A 26,222-nucleotide genomic window follows, 5' to 3' on the forward strand; every position below is an offset into this window, starting at 1 on the left:
AGCAGGCCTTCAGAAGAGGTTACATGACAACAATCAGTGGTCATAACCAGACATATGTTTGTTTGGGGGAACATGAAGTGGAAAGGGTATGATTAGGAATGTCACTACTGGGGGTGAATCCCAAAGCAGGCCTCCCCTCACTTTCTTAGCCCAAAGGTACAGGCCCACAGGACAATGATTTCTTTTCTGAATCTAACAAAATATAAATGGTCATGTTTCCATTTATATTAATGTGCTTAATGTGGTCAGGCACAGTGGCTCACCCCTACAATCCCAGCACTTTGGGAGGCCAAGGCAGGAGGATGGCTCGAGCCCAGGAGTTTGAGACCAGCTGGGGCAACACAGTGAGACCCCATGTCTACAAAAAATAAACAAAATTAGCTGGGCGTGGTAGCGTGTGCCTGTAGTCCCAGCTACTTGGAAGGCTGAGGTGAGAGGACTGCTTGAGCCCAGGAAGTTGAGGCTGGAGTGAGCTATGATCGTGCTCACTGTATTCCAGCCTGGGTGACAAGAGTGAGACCCTATCTCAAAAAAAAAAAAAGTTTAATGTACAGAACGTGGAGGTAGCACTGTGCAGGAATAAAAAAGGAACACAAATGCAGTCCTTGAGCTCCACAAAGGGTGGGGCTTTGGAAATGCCAGGGGCATGTGGCTGAAGACAACAGCATACCTAGCTCAGGTATATGCTGTGTGTGTCCAGTTTGGCTGCTGCTGGGAGCCTCCAGAGTGAAACTGAGATGGAAATATGTTCAAGGAGGCATGCTGTTTCTGGAATCCAAGGCAACTGACAAATTCTCTCTCTTCTCTACTTGGAGAAGTATAAAAAAAAAAATGGCTTCGGGTTAGCTGGTTTCTTTCTTGTATCTCTGGTCACAGAGCCTAGTGGCCCTCGAGGACTTGCAGTTGGGATAACAACTTGGAGCCACAGTGCAGGCCTCTTCGTGACTCCTGTGAAGGGTACAATCCGTTCAGCTCTGAAAAGCTGCACCCCACTCCCCCAAGGAGCCACTTGGCAGAACGTGAACCTTTCTGTCCTCAACCCAGGAAAAAAAAAGTACAAAAAGAACAAGTCTAGGAACAAATAAGGGAACAAGTCTTGGATTCTACCCAAAAAAGTTAAAAAAAAAAAAAAAAAAAAGCTGACACATAGGAACAAAATAAGAACACGGAGCTCCTTCGTTGTATATCAGCTGTGCTATGTCAGTTGTTCTATTCTTCAGCAGCAGTGTTGGAGGCAAGAGACAAACTTGATAATGAATAAACACCATCTATCTATACCACCTACTAAGATAAGATACTGATTTATAGGAAGTGGATGGAGAAGAAACCTACCATAATTTTAAGGAAGTTGGTATTTTCTCACCTTTTCGAAGCTCTTAAGTGTAACTTCATATATAAGCTCAGCATTAGGTTCAATGCCAAATTTAGGCTTCCCTGCCTCTCCAAAACCATATCTGAAATGGAGAGTAAAAAATAAAACTTTAAAAGGATTGGTGTATTTCCAGGCACTTCCTTCAGTATTTTGAGGCATCAACAGAGCTATCATTTGCAAGCTACATGTGTCAGAGACCCTGAAGACAAACCAGATGTTGACCAGAAGATACAGTGTGAACTATCTTCACTGCTACAGTTTTCTTAGAAACCAGGCTAGGTTTAGTTTTCTTTTCTCCTTCACATTCACATGTAATGCAACACCTGTACTCCTTGGGGCAGCTTGATTCATGGGATTTTAAATGTCACTGTCTTTTTCTCTACTTGATTTTATATCTAGTTTTTTTTTTTTTTTTTTTTTTTTTTAATAAGATGGCCATGATTTAGCTGCCAGGAATTTTCCCCTAAGTTTTATCAGCAAAAAGGACAGAGAAGACACAGCCACTGTAATTGTTAGAGTGGTACTCATGGGAGGTATGTTTTAATAAGCTTTTAACTTTAAAGTGCTGTCACTTCTAGTAGTACCACTTCCAGTCACATAAGTGAAGGGGAAAGGCTCACACATCAGGAGAGAAAAGTTTTCACACTATTTAAGTTTTTTTAAAAGCACATGAAGAAACACAAATAACATAATGATATACTCAAAAATAGCTGCCCTAGCAAGTTCTGACACCTCCTCTAGAGAAATATTCTTATGGCTTATAGCTATCAGAGTGTAGGATTCTATACCTTTTAGCCAAAACTTACTGAAAAAAATAACTGAGGACATATACACTTGTTTTCTTGGGATCATGTAAGATCTCCAGCAAATTAAATGTATTCGGGAAGCAGATATTTACTAGAATGGGAGCTGTAGCAGAGCTCTGTCTGGTTCACCTGTTTCCCAGTGTTTAGAACAAGGCCCAGCATATTAGTCAAGTGTTCACTGAAATATATTCTGTTCGCATTTGTTGCAAGCAAAGCTGTTCTTTAATATATGAAATGGTATTACAAAAAACTTAGTAAACTCAAGCTTTCAATGTACAGGTTGAAAGATGTCAAAACCGAGTTAATCTAATACCTCCAGTTTTCTCTGGGGCAAAGGGACTAGAGTGGGAACACTCAAATTTTGTTGCTTGCACCACTTTCTTTACCCTTTGCCTGGATTTTCCAGGAATAAAAATGCTTACTCACTCACCTCCACTGTTACACAGAAAATGGAAGCTGGAGCCAAAAAGAGGAATAGAGATACGAGAGCTGGTAGGAATGAGGAGCGGGGCAAAGGGTATCTTCCACTAAGACATAAAAAAGGACATAATTACCAGTGACCAATTTTAAGAAGTGATGCCTAATTTTCTACTTTGAGCTCTTAGATGTATATACCTACTATCTTGTTTCTGCCATCTAATAAATTAAAAAAAAATTCCTTAACTACCCAGGTAGGTAGGTGAGTCCTTGCTAAGCACATATTTTCTGAGAGCATGTTATATTTGGAGTCCTGTGCTAAGCAGTTGCAAATGCAACAAATGATCTGGCATTTGCCTTAGACCAGCAGATCTCAACCAGGGTGATTTTAACTCCTCTTCCCTCCAGGAAACCTTTGGCAATGTCTAGAAATATTATGGGTTGTCACAACTATGGGGGTGCTACTGGTATCTGGTGGGAAGAGGCCAGGAATACTGCCGGATATTCTACAATGCACGTGACAGCCCCCTATGACCAAGGATTAGCAAGCCCAAAGTGTCAACAGTGCTGAGGATGAGAAAATCTGCCTTAGAGGAAGGTGGGTGGGGAATGTGGGGCTGTATCAAGGGAGGCACCAAGTGTCCTATTATTGATGGGATTAAAGAAGACTAAAGAAAAATATTATTTCTACAATCTCTCCCAGGTTAAAATGAAGCGATTCAGTCAAGATACGTGTGGCGCACATGATCCTGCAGAGGTGGAAGCCCACGCCAAGATATTCTGGCAGCACCTACCCTGACTTCCATATTACACAGAAAGTTGTCAGCCTGGGTGAAGAAGGAACCAGGGCACCCAACTCATCTGACTGAAAAACAAAACACCACAAGAGGAATCCCAAGACCTAACCAAAAGATAATCTAGACTATAGTAACAGAAGGAATTCAGCGTTAATGCCCTTGAATTAAGAGTTTCCTCCAGAGAATAGAGATACAAATAATGACTATGAATGACCATTAAGCCTTAATGTGCATATAAGAAGCACTTGGACTACAAGCTCTTATCAATTGCTCCCTTTTTACAGATAAAGAAACAGAGTGCTTCCTGAGAAGTCACACACACAGGCAGTGGTAGAGCCAGGGTTTAAATTCAGACCCTGTGTGTCCCCAGAAAATCAGTTTTTTCTGACTCATACTGCCTCATAACTAGACATTATGGCTCTTGGTAGTCTGTTTTTTTATTTTTATTTTTGAGACAAGAGTTTCACTCTGTCACCCCAGGCATCGTGCAGTGGCATGATCTCAGCTCACTGCAACCTCCGCCTCCTGGGTTCAAGCGATTCTCCTGCCTCAGCCTCCCGAGTAGCTGGAATTACAGGCATGCACCACCACGCCCAGCTAATTTTTATATTTTTAGTAGAGACACGGTTTCACCATGTTGGCCAGGCTGGTCATGAACTCCTGACCTCAAGTGATCCTCCCGCCTTGGCCTCCCAAAGTGCTGGGATTACAGGTGTGAGCCACCTTGCCTGACCAATAGCCTGTGTTTTTGTTTGGGGTTCATGCGTGACAGAAACATAAGGAAGGAAAAAAAAGTTAAAACTATATACACTTAACCTAAAACAAAAAAGATTTATTAGTCTCAGTATTTAAAACAATACAAAAGGAAGATATTGTCCCAATGAGGAGAAAGAAAAATGGATTGTCTGGAAATGTTTTATGACTTTCTTATTATGAAGACATTCTAGGCCAGGTGTGGTGGCTCACACCTGTAATCCCAAGCACTTTGGGAGGCTGAGGCTGGAGGACTGCTTGAGCCCAAGAGTTTGAGACCAGCCTGGACAACATAGTAAGACCCTGTTTCTACAAAATGAAAAAAATCAGCCAGGCAGGATGGAGCACACCTGTAGTCCCAGCTACCCAGGAGCTTGAGGTGGGAGGATCCCTTGAGCCCAGGAGTTCGAGGCTACAGATTATGCCACCCTACTCCAGGCCTAGGTGACAGAGTGAGACCCTGTCTCGGGGGGTGGGGGAGGGACAGAAAGAAAACATTCTTCCCGAGTCTATCAGAGTATCAGAGTCACAGAGAAGGTCTGCCTTGGAAATTTTCTGGAGAATGAAATACAGATGACACTAAGAGCTATGTGCAGATATTTTCTGCAACAGCCATACTTATAGCAACATTTAGATGCAATGTTTTATGAAAGTGGGAAGCTGAATAAAACAAGTAAATTCACTGCCTGCACTGAAAACATGCTTAGCATGTAGGGGTTTTCTATACACACACACAGCATGCATACACACACACATATATAGCATGTAGGGGGTTTTCTATACACACAGTATGCATACGCACACACATATATAGCATGTAGGGGTTTTCTACATATATATGTAGTACTACGCAATGCATATGCAGCAGTCTCATATTACAGAGAATGCACTTCACATAATTCCTCAACATACTAACACCTTGAACAAAAATAATGTTCCTTTCTAAATATGCTAAATTATTTCCATAAAACTCATAAACTTTTATACCTAGAAATTTATGAAAACCTATTGACAACTTTTATGCCTGAAAAGATCTGAAAGACTGATCTCATGTTAAACAGGATTTCCTTTTTCTTGTGGTCCGAGGGTAAAATGGAAGAGAAGGTGAGCCGTCACAATAGCAACAAAAGCTCACACACTGTGGGCTCATGTGTGCCCTACATGTGCAGGATTTTATTTAGCTCTCCATAACTTTATGAGGTGGATACTGTCATCCCCATTTACAGAGGGGAAACTGAGGCTTAGGAGGGTTAAGTGCCTTGGCCAAGCGCACAGAGCAAAGTGTAACCACTAATGATACAACAAACAGTTTAAATCTGAAAATAACTGCGTTAAAAAATATAAAGACAATTTCTATTTTTCTTTGTCACTAAACTTGAGACATCTGTCCCCACAATTGCCTTGTCAGCCAGGCTAAAATGTATATAAACTGGTTCCTATAACATTATGTTGTCATAATACATACAGAATTTATCCTAAGGGAGCTTAAATTTTGAAAATATACATTACACATAAATCCACCTCTCTGAGTTTAGAACTACTGTAATTTTGAAATGCTGATTAAAAGTAATCAGAGATGGCCTGGTGCAGTGGCTCATGCCTGTAATCAATCCCAGCACTTTGGGAGGGTGAGACAGGCGGATCACTTGAGTCCAGGAGTTGGAGACCGGCCTGGGCAACATGGCAAAACCCTGTCTCCACAAAAAATACAAAAAGTAGCCGGGTGTGGTGGCACACACCTGTAGTCCCAGCTACTCTAGAGACTGAAGTGGGAGGATCACCTGAGCCCTGGAGGTTGAGGCTACAGTGAGCGTGACTGTGCCACTGCACTCTAGCCTGGGCGACAGAGTGAGATCCTGTTACCAAAAAAAAAAAAAAAAAAGTAATTAGAGATTATTTGGATATGGAAGAGATAGCTTTTTCTATGCTCTATCTGAATCTTAAGGAGTATCTCCTAGAAACTGAATTAGTTTCACCTAAGAATAAACTACAAATATAGAGTAAATATTAATATAAATAAGACACATTGAAGTGGGGGCTATAGTTAGTGGAAAGAGGAACCAGGTAGAGAAAAAGAAGCCATTATACAAAGGGTGCCTCAGTGACGGCTATGAAGAGTTCAAGGTAGAGCACTTTGGAAGGATTTTCAAGTGGTAGTTGCATGGCTAGATCACCTCAAAAATATGATTATGGGCTGGGCGTGGTGGCTCACACCTGTAATCCCAGCACTTTGGGAGGCCGAGGCGGGAGGATCACTTGAAGTCAGGCGTTTGAGACCAGCCTGGCCAAAATGGTGAAACCTCGTCTCTACTAGAAACACAAAAATTAGACAGGCATGGTGGCGGGTGCCTGTAATGCCAGCTACTCGGGAGGCTGAGGCAGGAAAATTGCTTGAACCCAGAGGTAGAGGTTGCAGTGAGCCAAGATCATGCCACTGCACTCTAGCCTGGGTGGCAGAGCAAGACTCCATCTCAAAATATATATATATATATGATTATGGATCAAGTGCTGGGGCAAAGGTAAACTGCCATTGGATTACTACAGAGTCTACAAAATGACACCACAAAAGGCTTAACATCACCTACTGGCAAGTGCAGGTCATCAAGATTCTCAGTAACTCAGAATCCCACTGTCTGAAATCCATGGAGCCGGAGGGAGGATACACTAGATAAGCAGATGCACTCTCATGCAGACAAAATCAAAACACCCCGGGTTCTCTCAGGGGTCTGTTTCTCAAGACAGAAGAGTTGGATTCATGGTATAATTTTAGATCTAAAAATAATACTAAACATGTTTTCACAAGAGAGACTGTCAGTGTCTGATGGTTCTAAGCTTGGAAGTGCTAATGGATATCCTTATGATGGGAAAAACTTAGGCAAAAAAATGAGTCATCTCCGTTGCCTTTAGATCCAGGAAGAATGTGCTTTTTTTTTTCAGGGACTCTGTATAAGAACAAGTGGCACAAGTTCAAGTGGTAGTAAATCATCCAAATGCTTCCTTGACTCCCAACCCCCATGTTTTCCTGCCTCCTGCCTAACTTAGAGAAAAGGGAAGAGGGGGTAAGAGAACCACATATGAGAGGGGTCCATAGCTGCCTGTCTTGGCAATACTGCAGGCAAAACAAATCATCACAAAAGCAAAAAGTGGCTGTAAGACGTGTTCTGAACATATATCAATCAAATAAACATGCTCACAAACCTCTATGATATTGTAAGGCCCATTAATTTACGTGATGACTAACTGCAGCCTGATTTAATTGTTTCCGTTGTTGGATTAACTTCACTGAAAATGCCAAAACACTGAATGAAAAAGCAAGCATATCCCTGTCCTTTAGGTGACTTCACTGTGTTCCAAACTGGTATGCTGCTTACCTTGGTCCAAGATATAAAATACATTGTTCTTCCCGCTGCATTTTCTCCAGAGCTTTGTCAATTCCAATTGGAATGTCGTGGTCTTCTCCTTCGCCCACAGTGAATGCCACATCTCTGCAGTCAAACATCCTTCCACCACAGCGGCCTTCCAGGTGGACTGAGGGCAAGGAGACAGGAGAGTCAACAAAGCTGCTTCTTAGGACTGACTAATTCAGTGAAGTGATAAATGAGTGGTCGACAATGTAGCAAATACCATTTCCCCTTTCTCATTTCATCAAGAGACACACACAGTGTGTCTTGGTGAAGCTTAGTCTACCCAGTCTGAAAGTTTAGGAGCAACCATATTTCTAAATTAAACTTGTAATTACTGATATTTGTATCAATAAGACAGTTTAGTAGGTAACAAACCAGAAACACAGGTTTATTCTAAGCCTACTACGTGACAGAAGTTTCCTCACCTATAATACAAAGTCAAGAAATGCTGGATTATTTAATAAAGTTATCAAATGCCACAAATTTAATATCAAATATATAAACATCTGTAACTGCATCTTGGCTTCAGATGCTTGGGCCAAAAAGCCAACTAAATGGCTATTTCTCCAATGATATACAAAGGTTAAATGAATACAGATGCTCCTTCTTCTTTAAGAGTCCTAATCTCATTCACAAATATATCTGAATAAAAATGGTAAATCCAAAGACAACAACATCAATAACTATCTTAGCTATATCCCTTACTGGAAATAATAAATGTAAAGTGTGAAAGAATCAATAGTCTACTATAACTTCACAAATCAAATTACTTAATAACCTCCCCTGAAATATTAGGAGGTCAATTTTGGGAGGCCTAATTCCCTGTTCCACCCCAATTTACCAAGCTCTTTCCCAGAGTAATTTCATATTAAAATAAGAGGCTTTTTCTCATATTTTAAGACAAAATAGAAAAAATGCATACATATATCTATTTTTTCTTGATGAGTTAGACTCTTTTTTGAGACGCAGTCTTGCTCTGTCTCACCCAGGCTGGAGTGCAGTGGCGCGATATCTGCTCACTGCAGCCTCCACTTCCTGGGTTCAAACAATTCTCCTGTCTCAGCCTCCAAAGTAGCTGGGATTACAGGTGTGTGCCACCACACCCAGCTAATTTTGTTATTTTTAGTAGAGACAGGTTTTCACCATGTTGCCCAGGCTGGTCTCGAACTCCTGACCTCAGGTGATCCACCCGCCTCAGCCTCCCAAAGCACTGGGATTACAGGTGTGCGCCACCAGGTCTGGCCTAGACTCTTTATTTCTAGGAAAAACAATTCTCTGAAACTTTACAACTACTTTTAATATTAAGGGTATTCTTTCTATTTTAAGTTTTTGATGTAATAAGAAAAATGGATGGCTGGTATGACAGCATAACAGTCACCAAGCAATATGATAATTTGGATTTCATAAGAAAATCCTGACTGGGCGCGGTGCTCACGCCTGTAATCCTACACTTTGGGAGGCCGAGGCGGGTGGATCACCTGAGGTCAGGAGTTTGAGACTAGCCTGGCCAACATGGCAAAACCCCATCTTTACTAAAAATACAAAAAATAGCCAGGTGTGGTGGCACGTGCCTGTAATCCCAGCTACTTGGGCTGAGGCACAAGAATCACTTGAGCCTGGGAGGCGGAGGTTGCAGTGAACCGAGATCGCGCTACTGCACTCCAGCCTCCAGCCTGGGCAACAGAGGGAGACTCCATCTCAAAATAAATAAATAAATAAATAAGAATAAAAAAGAAAGAAAATCCTTTATTCCTACTTCTGTAACGTAATAGCCTATATTCAAATCTAGAGATTTCCTAAAATGCTTCTTTTCTAACACTGGCTGATCTACTTTAGATCAACAACTTGTAGAGAGACTAAAAATCACTCGTTCTGTTATACTCATTCCATGCCCAATAAAACAACTATTACCTTCCAAATAAAAATTCAAATCTAACTTATTCTACTTTTGAACTACATGATCTCAATGAAGCTCTAAAATTCTATGATTCTATGACCTGGTAATATCACTCTCAATATCAATATAGCCCAGAAACCAGCTTCAAATCTAATTCCTGCGGTTAATAATTTAATTGAATTACCCCTAGCCCAGGCCTGAGAAATGAGAAAAACTGAAGAATGAACAGAAATGGTGTAGACACTAGGGGCCGAAATGTCCCCTGGACATTTATGCTCTAAAGCGTTCTACCCTTTTCTTCTCTTTTTTCGATTTGCTAAATCTTCTCTGTATTGTTCCAATTTTAGTATATGTGCTGCCGAAGTGAGTACTCACTACTCTTTTTTAACTCACCAGTATTAATACCATCTTGACGTGTTCCCCTCGCAGACACAGAATGGGGTCTAAGAAACTTGGGCCAAACTAGAAAGGGCCTAACTCTTGAGTCAGCTCCTCCAAACAAGGGCTAGAGTTGGAGTGGCTTGGTAGAGCTGGCATATGGCATTTTAGTTTATGTCCCACACTCATAAATGCTGATAATTCCTTCTGTTAGACTTACTTTTAGAATGCTCTAGATAAAATTAACTTGTAGCAAATTGAAAGTTCATTCTGAATTGGAAAACATTTAAAAAATAAATTCAACTTTAAAATTTTTCAAATACAGTCATGCTTCACTTAAGGATGGGGATACATTCTGAGAGATGTGTCATCAGGTATTCTCATCACTGTGGGAACATCTTAGAATGTTCTTACACAAATCTAGATGGAACAGCCTACTATAACCTCGGCTAAGTGGTATAGCATATTGCTCCTAGGCTATAAATCTGTATAGCATGTTATTGTACTGAATATTGTAGGCAACTGTAACACAATGGTAAGTACTTGTGTATCTAAACATTGAGAAGGTAAAGATATGGAATTATAATCTCACGGGACCACTGTCCTATGTGCAATCTGCTGTTAAACAAAATGTTATGCAGCATATGACTGTACATGCATACTAGAGAGGTTCTACAGGGAGTCTGAGGCTTAAGATATTTTTACTGAATTCGCTGAGGGTGGTGACGCACACCTGTAAGTCCCAGCTACTTGAGAGGCTGAGGTGGGAGGATTGCTTGAACCTAGGAGTTCCAGGCTGCAGTGACTTGTTATTGCGGCACTGTAATCTAGCCTGGGTGACAGAGTGAGACCGTCTCAAAAAAAAAAAGATATTTTTACTGGAGTAAAAATTGATGTTTCTAAGGAGGTTAAGAGTTCTAAAAAGTTTGCATTTCTAAATATTTAAAACTCTGCCCAAGAAATTTAGACTAATAACACTTTTCATAAAAAAAAAAAGATTTGCTGAGCAAAGTAAATTTCTCATGTATTGTGGACTGTCTCAAGTATAGAGATTTATTGTCCTAGTAGCTCACAACTTAGTTAACAGATTTTTTTTGTCTGAAGTTTATTGTTGGAAGTATCATCTTCCTCCCTTAAGGAGAGTACATTTAGTGGGGGAGGAAATTATCAGTACATTTGTTGTGGCTTTTGGTTGATCAAGTTTGAATGTTTTCAAAACAGGAAATCCAGAGACTCTGCAAGGATTCCTGCCTGTGCGTTAGTTTCCTAGGCTGTTTTTCAGCTTGATGTATGTACTTGATATTAAAATTAAATGAGTAATTTCAGAAGTTCTCTTTAGATGTGATAACCCATCATTAGTGAGGGAAAAAGATTGGCTACTAATAAACATGTTGGGAAAGATAAATGAAGTAACCATGCCAAAAAAAAAAGTCAAACTGTAACAAAGGCATAATTAAGAAAGCAAAACATTCATTGTAGCTAGTCTTCTCAGAGAGACAATAAATGACAGAACTAGTGTCTGATGCTGTAATAGGACAGTAAACATTTGTGATAGCTCTTATAAATATTTTCTACTTTACATGTGGACTAATCTTTTTTTCCTGGTAAATCTAACCCTTCACAATTGGACCCTGCAGTACTATAAAATCTTAAACGGATATACATCCAGACATATACACCCCAGTTTATATAAAAAACCAAAACCATCGCCTTGTAATACTGACAACATTCAGAATGTCAGAGTAAAAGGAGGTATCACAGCCTCATGGTGAATACAGCCCATTGATTCTCTACATCTATAAGTAGCAAAGGGCATTTCTGGGTTAACTGGTTTCTAAACTTGGAACACTGATGTGAAAAGTTCTACGAGACTGCTGACAAGAACTCACACACCACTTGGAGCCACGGAAAGACTGCTGATTGCCACAGTAGGGGCCCCGATTGCGGTAACAGATGCAGATGTGCCTAGCTCCTATAGCTCCACTTACTCCTTTTAATGTTATCTTAAAAATTGCTACCAAAACAACAGAACAAAAACCATGGCAGCTCTGGCTGTGGAAGCCCTGTGGTTGCTTTTTGACCTGGCATCTTTTAGTGCAAATACTAACTTAATAAATATTTAATAATAACCATCGTGACTCACTGGGAGTGCAGCCTGTAGGGCTCAGGAGGTCTGTTGCTAATCCCAACCAGCATGATTTACGGGAAGTAAATCATCTATGACGTGCCCAAAGAGAATAAAAGTACATACAGGATGCTTCTACTTAGGGCTTTTTTGGTAGAGAAAGAAATAAACAAGTTAAAAAGAGACAACATTTTTTTCTTGACTTAAAGACTATGTAACTTAAAGGGGGAGGGAGGTCCTCCAAATCCCCACAAAGTCAAACCAAACCAAATTACCCAAGCTTAGCTGCGCAATCGGAGTGTAACCACATCAAGCGAGCTGCAAAACATCACTTAAACTGGAGCTCTGACTTATTGTTCTCTTACTGCCCTAGAGCAATTTTGTTTTGAAGAGCACAGAACACCCTGTTCTGAATGTGGCTGGCACATGAACTCGATGTGCTGACAGCAATTTGTACTCCGATTAAAATAGGGGGGAAAAAAGGAAAGAGAGTGCACAGCAGTAACAAAAATGAAATGCAAGAACCCCTAAACCATGCAATTTGTATTTTAGGAAGCAAAACTGAGAAAGAGGCTCCATAACTTAAAAAACAAAAAACAAAAAGCTGTAAATGCTCCAGCCTAAAGACATTAGCTCTGGTAAGTGTCTATTTTTCCCTTTTCTAATTATAGTAGTTGGTGTCTGATAGCTTTGCACTCATTCTCAAAACAATTACTGGGTCATGAGGATCTGAATGGGAATGTTGTAATGGCATTACTACTCGACAAGACTGGTTATCTGGCCAGAGAAAATCAGGTTGTGACAGGTTACTCCCACTGAGCAAGAGTTTTCTCTGTTGCCTAATTCATGCCAAGTGAGCTTCTTTCTGCCTGTGTCTCCTGCCTAATAGAGCACAGTATCCAAGAGAGTAGGATCTTAATAACCCCCTGAAAAAGCAAGCAGAGATGGCTTTCTAAAAGCAGGAGAACAAGAGAAATACTTCCAACATGCATGGTGGTCAGATTTCCCCTAAACTGTCCCCCTTCCTCCTCTGCACTGTTTTGTACTACTTAGGATGAACGCACACCACTGTAAGATTGCTTACAGAACTGATGGACAGATGCTAACAGGTGTGGAACCTGGCTCCTGGAACTGAATAACATTTATGCAAATGATTTCTTTTGGTTGATCAAGTTTGAATGTTTTCAAAACAGGAAATCTAAACAAGAAGTATACACCCAGCAACAAATTCTCCATGAACACCAACACTTACCAGTCTTCCCTTCACACCACTATAGCACTTGAGTTAGACCTGGATTCCAGTCCCATTCTGCCACTTCAATTATGACTTTGGGCAAGGTAATTAAAGTGATCTGAAGCTCAGTTTCTTCACTGATAGAATGTGGATAATACACTAGCTAAATGATAATTGTTGAGAGGATTAAATTAGATACTGAATTAGAGCTTTTAATCTAGCACCTGATATTCATTCATTCATTCATTCATTCATATGTCAGGGTGTCTATCATGTGAAAATGCTGTTGTTAAGTGTGGATATACAGAGACAAACTAAATGAATGTTAGCTATAATTATTTTCCTGCGCCTAGTGGTAAATTATACCAGATTAAACATGTTTTAGAGCTCTGTGTAAGAAAACATTTAATGGTTCAACACAGAAAGCTGTCAAAGTATGAATAAAATTCTTAGTAGGCAAAGGCAGTATCTTGTACTTCTTTTGTGCCTCACAGTACCCAGCACAGAGTTCAGGGCCAGCAAGTAAATATTTATTTAATGACTAATCTTAAAATAGGGCATTAAGGACAGGGTGGTAATTTTCACTAATTTATACAAATTTTCCTTTTTGCATCTATTAGCATTCCTATTTTAATAAATTCTAGGAAGCTATACAAATTTTATATTGATATGGAAACTGTTTTTTAATACTATTCTAAAATAAATGGCCAATTGGCTGGATTTTTTTTTTTTTTTGTAACAACAACAACAGCAGCAGCAACAAAAGACTGTTTTCTTTCTTTTTTTGAGACAGAGTCTCGTTCTGCTGCCCAGGCTGGAGTGTAGTGGCGTGATCTTGCCTCACTACAACCTTCACTTACTGCAACCTCTGCCTCCCGAGTTCAAGGACTTCTTGTGCCTCAGACTGCTGAGTAGCTGGGACTACAGGCCCGCACCACCATGCCCAGCTAATTTTTGTGTGTTTAGTAGAGATGGGGTTTCGCCATGTTGGCCAGGCTGGTCTTGAACTCCCGACCTCAAGTGATCCTCCAGCCTCGGCCTCCCAGAGTGCTGGGATTACAGGTGTGAGCCACCGTGCCCGGCCTCTTTATTTTTTTTGTTTTGAGTTGGGGGTCTCACTTTGTTGCCCAGCCTGGAGTGCAGTGGTGTGATCATGGCTCACTGCAGCCTCACACTCCTGGACTCAAGCTACTCTCCTTCCTCAGCCTCCCTAGTAGCTGGGACTATAGGCACACACCACCACGCCTGGCTATTTTGTTGTTGTTGTTAAGAATGGGGTCCCACCATGTTGCCAGGCTGGTCTTGTACTCCTGGCCTCAAGCAACCCTCCCACCTTGGCTTCCCGAAGTGTTGGGATTACAAGCGTGAGCCACCATGGCTGGCCAGAAAGACTTATTTTCTACTATGATTGTATTCTACCTGAAGACTTGAAGATAACTTTTTGGAAGAAAGAAATTATATAAATCCAAAATATTTGAAAGAATAAACACTGGCCACTTTAGACCAAGTACCATATTACATTATTTTGTGAAAACATATAATAAAATGGTTTCAAGAATTTGCTCCTATTCCTAGACTTATATCCCAGGACATTCATAAATACTTCAAAAGCATATGAAAAACAAAAATGTAAAGTCTCACAGCTCCATCAGATCTCAATATGGGCAGACGTAATCTTTCCTCTATTTTCAATTTTTGGTAACTTTTTGATTTTAGTGTTTCATTTATAAAGAACACATAGCTAGATACTGTTGTTGTTCTCACTTTATGAGACCTTTTGCCTTTAATAGGTGACTTTATCCCATTCATATTTTTTGTAATCACTGATATGAGTGGTTTTATTCTTGTCTTTGGTTTTCTACACAGTGTTTTCTTTTTTTTTTGAGATGGAGTCTCGCTCTGTTGCCCAGGCTGGAGTGCAGTGGTGTGATCTCGGCTCACTACAACCTCCACCTCCCGGGTTCACGCCATTCTCCTGCCTCCCAAGTAGCTGGGACTACAGGCGCCCGCCACCATGCCCAGCTAATTTTTTGTATTTTTAGTAGAGACAGGGTTTCACCATGTTAGCCAGGATGGTCTCGATTCCTGACCTCGTGATCCGCGTGCCTCGGCCTCCCAAAGTGCTGGGATTACAGGCATGAGCCACCGTGCCCGGCCCGTGTTTTCTTATTTTTTAAAACAATTTTTGCTCAATTGATGAAGTTTTCCTTGTTCCTCTATTTCCCCACTCCACATGGGGTGATTTGGAAATTCTACATGCTATTCTTACTAGTACTTTCCATTAAAGTCTGAACAAATCATTTAAAGATATATATATATATATCTCTCTTTATCAATGTTCAGAATCAATCAGCATAAAGCATTCAATAAAATCCAACATCCCTTCATTATAAAAAACCCTCAATAAACTAAGCATCAAAGGAACATACTTCAAAATAATAAGAGCCACCTATGACAATATCTTTTTTTTTTTTGAGACAAGGTCTTATTCCATTGCCCAGGCTGGAGTGCAGTGGTGCAACCGTAACTCACCGAAGCCTCTATCACCCAGGCTCAAGTGATCCTCCTGCATCAGCCTCCCAAGTAAGCTGGGACTACAGGTGCATGCCACTATGTGTGGCTAATTTTTTTTTATTTTTAGTAGAGATAAGGTTTCACTATGCTGCCCAGGCTGGTCTTGAACTCCTAGGCTCATGCAATCCTCCTGCCTCGGCCTTCCAAAGTCTTGGGATTACAGGTGTGAACCACTGCACCCAGCCGTCAATATCATACTGAACGGGCAAAAGTTGGAAGCATTCCACCTAAGAACTGGAAAAAAAAAGGGTGTCCACTCTTAACAACTCCTATTCAGCATGGTACTGAGCCACAGCAATCAGTATGCGGCAAGTCCTAGCCTGAGCAATCAGGCAAGAGAAAGAAATAAAAGGCATCCAAATAGGAAACCAGACCTCTACCTCTCACCATATACAAAAACAAACTCAAGATGGATTAAAGGCTTAAATGTAAGGCCTGAAACTATATAAATCCTAGAAGAAAAGCTAGAAAATACTCTTCTGGACATTGCCTAGGCAAATAATTTATGATTAAGTCCCCAAAATCAAATGCAACAAAAAGAAAAACTGACAGTTGGGACCTAATTAAAGAGCTTCAGCACAGCAAAATAAGCTATCAACGAAGCAGATGGACAAACTACAGAATGGGAGAAAACATTTGCAAATTATGCATCTGACAAAGGACTAATATCCAGAAAAGAACTTAAACAAATCAACAAGAAAAAAACAAATAGCCCCATTAAAAAGTAGGCAAAGGACACGAAGAAGCAGCCAACGAACATGAAAAAATGCCCAACATCACTAATCATCAGAGAAATGCAAATCAAAACCACAATGAGATACCATCTCACAACTGAGTCAGAATGACTATTAATAAAAAGTCAAGGCCGGGCGCTGTGACTCATGCCTTTAATCCCAGCACTTTGGGAGGCCGAGGCAGGCAGATCATGAGGTCAGGAGATCGAGACCATCCTGTCTAACACGGTGAAACCCCGTCTCCACTAAAAATATTTTAAAAAATTAGCCGGGCGTGGTGGCGGGTGCCTGTAGTCCCAGCTACTCGGGAGGCTGAGGCAGGAGAATGGCGTGAACCTGGGAGGCGGGGGTTGCAGTGAGCCGAGATTGCGCCACTGCACTCCAGCCTGGGCAACAGAATGAGACTCCGTCTCAAAAAAAAAAAAAAAGAGTCAAAAAAGAACAGATGTTGGCAAGGTTGTGGAGAAAAGGGAATGCTTAAACAGTGTTGATGAGAATGGAAATTAGTTCAGCTCCTGTGGAAAGCAGTTTTGGAAATTTCTCGAAGAACTAAAAATCAAAGTACCATTTGACCCAGCAATCCCATTACTGGGTATACAACCAAAGGAAAATAAATCGTTCTATCAGAAAGATAGCTGGCATTTACACTGACATGTTTACTGCAGCATTGTTTGTGTGTTTGTTTGTTTTTTGAGACAGAGTCTCACTCTGTTGCCCAGGCTGGACTGCAGTGGCAGAATCTCAGCTGACTACAACCTCCACCTCCCAGGTTCAAGCAATTCTGCCTCAGCCTCCCAAGTAGCTGGGACTACAGGCGCCCACCACCACACCCAGCTAATTTTTATATTTTTAGTAGAGGCAGGGTTTCACCATGTTGGCCAGGCTGGTCTTGAACTCCTGACCTCAAATGATCCACCCACCTCAGCCTCCCAAAGTGCTAGGATTACAGGCATGTGCCACCACGCCCAGCCTGTTTTGTTTTGAGACAGGGTCTCGCTTTGTTGCCCAGGTTAGACTGCAGTGGTATAAATGTGACTCAAATGATCCTCCCACTACAGCCTCCTGAGTAGCCGGCACTACAGGATGCACCACCATGCTTGGCCTTTTTTTTTTTTCCTGTAGAAATGGGGTCTTACTATGTTGCCCAGTTTGGTCTTAAACTCCTGGGCTCAAGTGACCATCCCACCTTGGCCTCCCAAAGTGCTGGGATTACAGGCATGAGCCACACACAGCACTTACTCTTAAGCACAGTTATATTCTTAATAGCAAAGACACGGAGTCAACCTAGGTGTCCATCAACAGTGGATTGGATAAAAATGTGGGCTTCCTTCTGCCACGGCCACCATTGGAGAGCAGCGGCCATGGCTCTGTGCTGCCCTATGGCCATGGGCCTCAACAAGGGCCACAAGGTGACCGAGAACATGAGGACGCCCAGGCACAGCCGCTGCTGCAGGCACCTGACCAAATACACCAAGTTCGTGCCGGACATGATCTGAGAGCTGTGTGGCTTCACCCCATACGAGCGGTGCACCATGGAGTTACTGAAGGTCTCCAAGGACAAATGGGCCCTCAAGTTCATCAAGACAAGGGTGGGGATGCACCAAGAGGAAGCGGGAGGAGCTGAGCCATGTCCTGGCCACCATGACAAAAGCCGCTGCCAAGGACTGAGCACTCTGCCCTGCCCTCTCTCCGAAATAAAGAATAGCTTGACAGACTTGAAATAAATAAAAAAAAGAAAATGTGGTACATATATACCATGAAATACTATGCAGCCATAAAAAAGAATGAAAGGATGTCCCCTACAGCAACACAGATGCAGCTGGAGGCCAGTAACCTAAGTGAATTAACACAGAAACAGAAAACCAAATACTGCATGTTTTCACTTATAAGTAGGAGCTAAACCCTGAGTATACACAGACATAAAGATGAGGACAAGAGACACTGGGGACTCCAAAAGCAAAAAAGGATGGAGGGGTACAAGGGCTATATTCTATGTTCACTATCTGGATGATGGGTTCAATAGAAGCCCAAACCTCAGCATTACAGACAATATATCCATGTAACAAACTGGCACATGTCCCCCCTGAATCTTAAAATAAAAGAATTAATCAGCATAATCTCCCCTGGAACAAGAAATTAAGGCAGCCGGTTGTGGTAGTACACGAGCCTGTAATCTCAACTACTTGGGAGGCTGAAGCAGGCAGATCGCTTATGCCCTGGAGTTCAAGACCAGCTTGAGCAATATAGCAAGACCCCGTCTCTAAAAGGATAAAAAAAGTTAGCTGGGTGTGCACCTGCAGTTCCAGCTACTCCGGTGGCTGAGGTGGGAGGATGGCTTGAGGGCAGGAATTTGAGGCTGCAGTGAGCCACAACTGTGCCACTGCATGCCAGCCTGGGCAACAGAGCAAGACCTCATCTCCAAAAAATGTTTTAAAAAAGAAAATAATCTTAGACAATTTTGCCTTCCCCTCTTCATTTCCTATCCTCACCACCTTTTGTTAAAATAACCCAGAATCCAGACTGTTATTATTGTTTTATTATTATTATTTTGAGACAGAGTCTCCCTCTGTCACCTAGGCAGTGGTACAATCTTGGCTCACTGCCACCTCTGTCTCCTGGGTTCAAGTGATTCTCCTGCCTCAGCCTCTTGAGTAGCTGGGATTATAGGCATGTGCCATCATGCCTGGCTAAATTTTGTATTTTTACTAGAGATGGGGTTTTGCCATGTTGGCCAGGCTGGTCTTGAACTCCTGGCCTCAAGTGATGCCCTCCCAAAGCGTAGGGATTACAGGTGTGGGCCACTGTGCCCAGCCAAGACTGTTTCATTATTAATATTACTTTTAACATTACAGCTCTACTGCTTCAGAGATCTTTCAGGATAAATGTATCCAATATGGAAATTATTTTTTTTCTCTCGCTACTGTTTCTTATGCCTTGAGTTGTTGCTTCTTGACTTATTTTTTTGTTTTGGTACATCCCACAGTATTTTTTTCGAAAAGAATATGAGTCTGCAAATTCCAAAAAGTTAATTTTGTTCTTGTACATAAATGACAGTTGGGCTGAGTACGGAATTCTAGGTTCAAAATACACATAGCTATAGACAATGATCAAAAGCATTGTCTTTAGTGTAATGAATAAGATTCTTATTCCTTTGTACATAGCTTGTTCTTCCCTGGAAGAGTTCAGAATTTTCTTGTAAGCTGCAGAATTCAGAAATTTCACCAGGATATATCTGGGTGAAAAACCACTCCTTCCTCCTGGGTACCACTATCAACTGGCCCTTTCAATCTTAAGACTCTTTTTCTTTTATTCCCTGTAGGAAATTTTCTATTAGATGTTTGAATGGATGCATATTACCTCTCCTGGATTTATTATCCATATCTTCTAATTTCTTTTTCACTTTTCATCCCTCTTTTTTCTTGTGTTCTGAGAAATCCTTGGCTATCTTTCAGATCACCTGATTTCAGGGACTGTCCATTTTGCTCTTCAACCCTTCCTCTGAGTTTCAGTTTTGATTAATCATGCTCTAACTTCCAGAAACTTTCTTGTCCTCCCTTTCCTTTTTCAGGGAAGTTGGCTTTTTGACTTATGAATTTGATGTCCTGTTAACAATTTCTGAAGACAATAATTAGTATTTTTAAGGTTCTCTTCTACTTCTTCTGTTAGTCCATTTTAGTGCTGCTTTTTTCGTGATATTTGCTGATGATTCTTTGCTGTCTGGCCGTATTATAAAGGAAGGATTCGGGATGATCAAATGACTATAGTTAGCTGGCACCGTTTTTCTAAGCAGTTGGATATGTTTCCATGGCAGGCCTTTCTGCAAAAGGATGGGCTGATTGCGGGGATCTAAGGGTGAAGATTTCACAAATATTTATTAAGCATTTACTATGAGCTGGGCATGATGGGCACAGGAAAGTTGACTTTAGGAGCAGAACACTTTAGCATTATTTACTGTGAAAAGCTGTCTTTACACTTTTTTCCCCTTTAAATTTGTTTTAAAAGTTCAAAAAAGGCCGGGCGTGGTGGTTCACACCTATAATCTCAGCACTTTGGGAGGCTGAGGCAGGTGGATCACGAGGTCAGGAGATCGAGACCATCCTGGCTAACACGGTGAAACCCCATCTCTACTAAAAATACAAAAAAAATTAGCTTGGCGTGGTGGCAGGTGCCTGTAGTCCCAGCTACTCAGGAGGCTGAGGCAGGAGAATGGCGTGAACCCGGGAGGCGGAGCTTGCAGTGAGCCAAGACCGCGCCACTGCACTATAGCCTGAGTGACAGAGCAAGACTCCGTCTCCAAAAAAAAAAAAAAAAAAAAGTTTCAAAAAATACATTCATTTTCCCTAGTTGAAGTCCTAACACTTGGAGTCTTTTGAGGCACATTTTATTATTTATTTTTAAATTTATTTTATTATTTTTCTATTTTATTTTAGAACCTGGCCTTACTGGTTTTAGCTTGGGAGAAAAAGTCACAGTCAGACCGTAGTCTAGTAGTTTTCAGTCCTTGCCTGCAAACTAGAATAATCTGGGAGTTAAAAAAAAAAAATACTTGTGCCTGGAGTTCCATCTTCTGAGATGTGAGATTCTTATTTAACTGGTCTGGGTGTCAGAATTTTTAAAAGCTCCCTAGGTAATTCTAAATTCAGGAAAAGTTGAGAACTACTGCACTGGAGGTTTACTGGCCCCGCTGTTCCATCTTGTTTTATAACAACCCTGATGATTGCTGCATAGCCTGCTTGGGCTCCCTCACACCAGATGACCATGAGCTTGGAGTTCCGCCTAAGCCTATTGAGAAGAACAGTGTGTACCTCTGCTTAAGTCCTCTTTACACCTGTCTCGGGTTGGATTTGCTGAGACTAGTTTCCATTGGTTCAACTTCATCAACTTTACATATTCCAGAAATTCTCCATAATTTCTGATCCACTCTTACATTCCTCTCCTTTCCAGCACTATTATTGATCTCTTCTTCTTCTTTTGAAAATCGTTGTTCCCTCCATCTATCATTTCAGTGAGATTTGGAGAGGGAAAGGAGGTACGCCAACAACTGGAACCTGTAGAACACTCTGTTGAAAATTTCACATTTAAAAATACTGCTGACTGTCTGCATTCTTTGCATTCAAATGTGGCTGAAAGTACTGAGAGGCGAGAGAACCACATACAGCCAGCATTTTGATGGGCCTCTTCCAACCACTAAAGTTGACAAATCAGATGATGTGAGAGACTGGGGGATGGGGGAAGAGTAACTGGTAGCTATTTAGAACCTTATGTAAGTCAGATTTGATTTTCTAAGAAAGCAAAGCTGAAAAGTAGCAATGTAGCCACGACCTGCAATTAAACTTAAAGACTGAAGTATCAGTCATCATAATCATATCAATTAGAGTACCTTAGAACACAGTAACTTTTTAAATGAAAGAAAAACTTTGAATAAAAATTACAAGATGGTCATCTTAACTGACACAAGAAAAAGCGTAGGGGGACAGATTCTAAAAACTGATTTGTAACCGTTAGGATCCTCATATAAAGAGTAAAAATCAAAATTTCCTTGAGAAAGAATAAATCCCATCAAACTAACCTAAGTTTTCTCTTCCACACAGAGACAAATTATGAAAAGGAAGTAAAAGTTTACAATTCAGTAAAAACCTTTTTGAGTCCATAATGTTATTCTTCCCCCAGAACCTTGAGAAATATGATTTAGATAAGATTACTATTAAGATATATGATTAATTTGAAGACTGTTATTAGAGACAATTTTAGGTCTCTAATAAACATGGTAGGTAGAGCCAAGAGGATTTGCTGATGGATGACATGTAGGAGATAAGAAAAAGAGGAGTCAGCCAGGCACAGTGGCTCACGCCTGTAATCCCAGCACTTAGGGAGGCCAAGGTAGGTGGATCACCTGAGGTCAGGAGTTCAAGACCAGTCTGGCTAACATGACGAAACCCCGTCTTTGCTAAAAATACAAAAATTAGCTGGGTGTGGTGGCACATGCCTGTAGTCCTAGCTACTCGGGAGGATGAGGTAGGAGAATCACCTGAACCCGGAAGGCAGCAGTTGCAGTGAGCTAAGATGCGCCATTGCACTCCAGCCCGGCCCACTGCACTCCAGCCTGGGCAACAGAAAAAGAAAAAGAGGAGTCAAGAATCTTTTTCCTTAGATCAATTAAAAGGAAGCAAAACAAATTAGTGAAACACAATATATAGGGTAGAAGAAATTAAGTGTCCACTAAATGTCTGACACTCTTCTTCGTAACTGTTTGTATGAGTCCGTTCTCACGCTGCCATGAAGAACTGCCTGAGACTGGGTAATTTATAAAGAAAAGAGGTTTAATTGACTTACAGTTTCACATGGCTGGGGAAGCCTCAGGAAACTTACAATCATGGCAGAAGGGGAAGCAAACACACCCTTCTTCACATGGCAGCAGAAGAGGCAAGAGCCAGCAGGGTTTCCCTGCCAGACCCTTATAAAACCATCAGATCTCGTGAGAACTCACTCTATCATGAGAACAGCATGGGAGAAAATGCCCCCCTGATTCAGTTACCTCCCACTGGGTCCTTCCCACGACACGTGGGGATTATGGGAACTACAATTCAAGACGAGATTTGGGTAGGCACACAGCCAAACCGTTATCACTGTCACACAACCTGTGGGAGTGAAAATTATTCCCATTTGACAGATTAAAAAAACTGAATGCTCCACGTAGTTAAGTAACTTGTCTAAAGTCATAAAAGTATCAGGTAGCAATTCCAAGATTCAAAACTCAAGTCCATCACTTACAAAGTCTATCTGTCCCCTCCTCCATACCACTTCATTGTCTCTTTACACAGAAATGACAGAAATTTAGTAAATCATGTATCTATAACAACATATTGTAATGGGTGATCAGTGTCTATTGTTCTTGTTCACTCTATAGCCGGCTTTAGTTCCAGGTTTTATTTATTTTATTTATTTATTTTTTTTGAGACGGAGTTTCCCTCTGTCACCCAGGCTGGAGTGCAGTGGCGTAATCTCTGCTCACTGCAACCTCCACCTCCCAGGATCAAGCAATTCTCCTGCCTCACCCTCCCAAGTAGCTGGGATTACAGGTGCCCATGACCACTCCCAGCTAATTGTTTGTATTTTTAGTAGAGATGGGGTTTTGCCATGTTGGCCAGACTGGTCTCAAATTCCTGACCTCATGTGATCTGCCCACCTCGGCCTCCCAAAGTGCTGGGATTACAGGCGTGAGCCACCGCACCTGGCCTAGTTCCAGGTTTTATATCTGATTTCACATCTAAGTGTATTTGGTGATGCTATAAAGAAAAGGCAAACCAGTAAAGACTGAGAAGATTTTAAAAAGAACAAGGTGATCTTGGTTTTGAACAGGACCACCTTTAGGGTAATCTTTTTTCTCCTCCCCCAGATAGCTAACTTGTTTAAAGGAGGAAAAACCAGGACATTTTAACCTTGATAAATGAAGTATAACACAATAAATTTCTATGAAATAGATTTGTTCCAGAAAACCAAGACGGTCTTTTGAGTGAAAAAGTAAAATCAACCATTTAATCTAAAATTTCCCAGGAAAGTACATTCTAACAAGATGAAAGACAAAAGATTAGTCATTGCCCTTTCTTTTGTTCTTTCTCTCTTTTTTTCAAACTGAGACAGAGCCTTGTTCTGTTGCCCAGGCTGGAGTACAGTGGCATGATCACAACTCTCTGCAGCCTTGAACTCCTGGGCTCAAGAGATCCTCCTGCCTCAGTCTTCTGGGTAGCTGGGACTAGAGGCATATGCCATCACATGTGGCTAAATGTTAAACTTTTTGCAGAGACAAGGTCTCTATGTTGCTCAGGATGGTCTCAAATTCCTGAGGTCAAGCCATCCTCCTGCCTCAGCCTCCCAAAGTGTTGGGATTACAGGTGTGAGCCACCACGCCTGGCTCCCTTTGTTAACAGAAACAGAAAAAAATAAAATGACATAAAATGTAATAAAATACAGGAAGAAAAACCAGGATCTAATGATATAACTAATGAGACTGGAATAGGGTGGAAATAATGGGGAAGTGGGAACAGGTTAATAAGGATGAGGGGGAAATGACACTTTTGAGTATATCGTTTTTTATATAGTTTAAAATCATGGTAATGTTTCACATATCCAAAATAAAACGAATAATTAAAATTAACTAGAGCATGGCAGGAACCCAAAATGGAATATACAGGGTAACAAATGAATAATTTGTTACAATTGAGTAACACAATCACATTGAAGGGGGTGAGAGGAAGAAAGAAGTTACCTCAGTTGGAAAGCAAGTGTTTTGAATATACACTATAAGACTGATGACAAAAGGTACTATACACAAATATTTCCTAAAGTCAGTTTGTCACAGGGGTCTAGGTTAGCAATTCTAAAACCACCTTACATATACACTAGGATGGGAGCAATGAGTATGCTGTGGAGAATGAGAGCATTTTCTCACTTCTGGAGAATTGAGTTTCAAATGAGCAAAGTAAACTTGTGGTGTTGGATTGGAACTGGAACTGCAACTGCCAGTGAGTATCCCTGGTTTTTAACATATACATACAGGCTGGCCGGGCACGGTGGCTCATTCCTGTAATTCCAGCACTTTGGGAGGCCAAGGCAAGCAGATCACGAGGTCAGGAGTTCGAGACCAGCCTGGCCAACATGGTGAAACCCCATCTCTACTGAAAATACAAAAAATAGCTGGGCGTGGTGGCAGGCACCTGTAAATCCCAGCTACTCCGGAGACTGAGACAGGAGAACCACTTGAACCTGGGAGGCGGAAGTTGCAGTGAGCTGAGATTGCACCACTGTACTCCAGCCTGGGCGACAGAGTGAGACTCTGTCGCAAACAACAACAACAACAACAACACACACACACACACACACACACACACACGCACAGAGGCTGATGTAGAAATACATATAGATGTATATGTATGTATGTTGAGGTCCATATATTCTCTATCTCTCTGTCTGCTAAGGGGGTCTAGGAATGATGATATCCCATAGCAGGAGCAAACCTAGCACTCAGATCTTGGTTTCTAAATGCCTTTCTCCAATAAAAGGAATCAGGGCTCTTTGGAGAAATGGTTGCTTCCAGGTCTAGGGCAGGAAAATTTTAAGATGAGCCATGAGTGTCTTGTGGTACCAGAAAATAAGGAAGCACTTTAAAAAAAGGGGGATAATATTGAAAGGACACAAAAACAAACTTAAAGGAGTTTCCAATGGTCAAATCTGGGACAATGTGAACAACAAAATAAATAAGAATAGTAATGAATAATAACTTATGGAATAAATATACACAGGTCCATAATGATATAAATAAACTGAATAAATATACAGTAGGATTCAAATTAATGTAGAGAGAATAACAGCAATAGAAAATTTACCATTAGTCAAATGCCACAGTAATAACTGTTGCAAGCAAAAATCAACAAATGTCAAAATGAGTGTGTAAAGTTGTGATACAAAACAAGATAGTACTTCACTCCTAATACTTTTTAATTACAAAGGGAAAATAGTAACGTTGCAGTAGTGAAACATGGTTTCCCACCTTAACCCAGTGTTCCAAGGTAACATCACCAGTAATGAGACATCAATATCATATACCTCTTGATAATGATGAAAGGCACAACATCACTTCAGTGGTATTTTCAAAAAATGCATAACCTCAATCTAAAAACATCCCAGAAACCCAAATCGAGGGATATTCTACAAAACGGTCAGTTGTATTCAAA

General features: G+C 41.0%; 1 protein-coding gene and 1 pseudogene across 15 annotated transcripts in view; one reads left to right on the plus strand and one right to left on the minus strand.

Annotated features, from left to right (window-relative positions):
• Positions 1–26,222, minus strand: part of FKBP5 (FKBP prolyl isomerase 5) — a 155,182-nt gene that overhangs the window by 16,282 nt on the left and 112,678 nt on the right. For 14 of the 15 annotated variants that reach the window (XM_016955334.3, XM_518427.7, XM_016955335.3 and 11 more), the window contains 2 exons: positions 7,517–7,673; positions 1,364–1,454 (listed from right to left, as the gene is read on the minus strand). In XM_016955334.3, the coding sequence (XP_016810823.1) occupies positions 1,364–1,454; positions 7,517–7,673 (248 nt within the window). The remainder of the gene's footprint in view (positions 1–1,363; positions 1,455–7,516; positions 7,674–26,222) is intronic. The other variant, XR_010157984.1, reaches the window with a different exon arrangement.
• LOC104006813 (large ribosomal subunit protein eL36-like) lies at positions 17,817–18,211 on the plus strand (annotated as a pseudogene).

Source organism: Pan troglodytes, chromosome 5 (assembly GCF_028858775.2).
Source record: "Pan troglodytes isolate AG18354 chromosome 5, NHGRI_mPanTro3-v2.0_pri, whole genome shotgun sequence".
Taxonomy (NCBI): Eukaryota; Metazoa; Chordata; class Mammalia; order Primates; family Hominidae; genus Pan; species Pan troglodytes.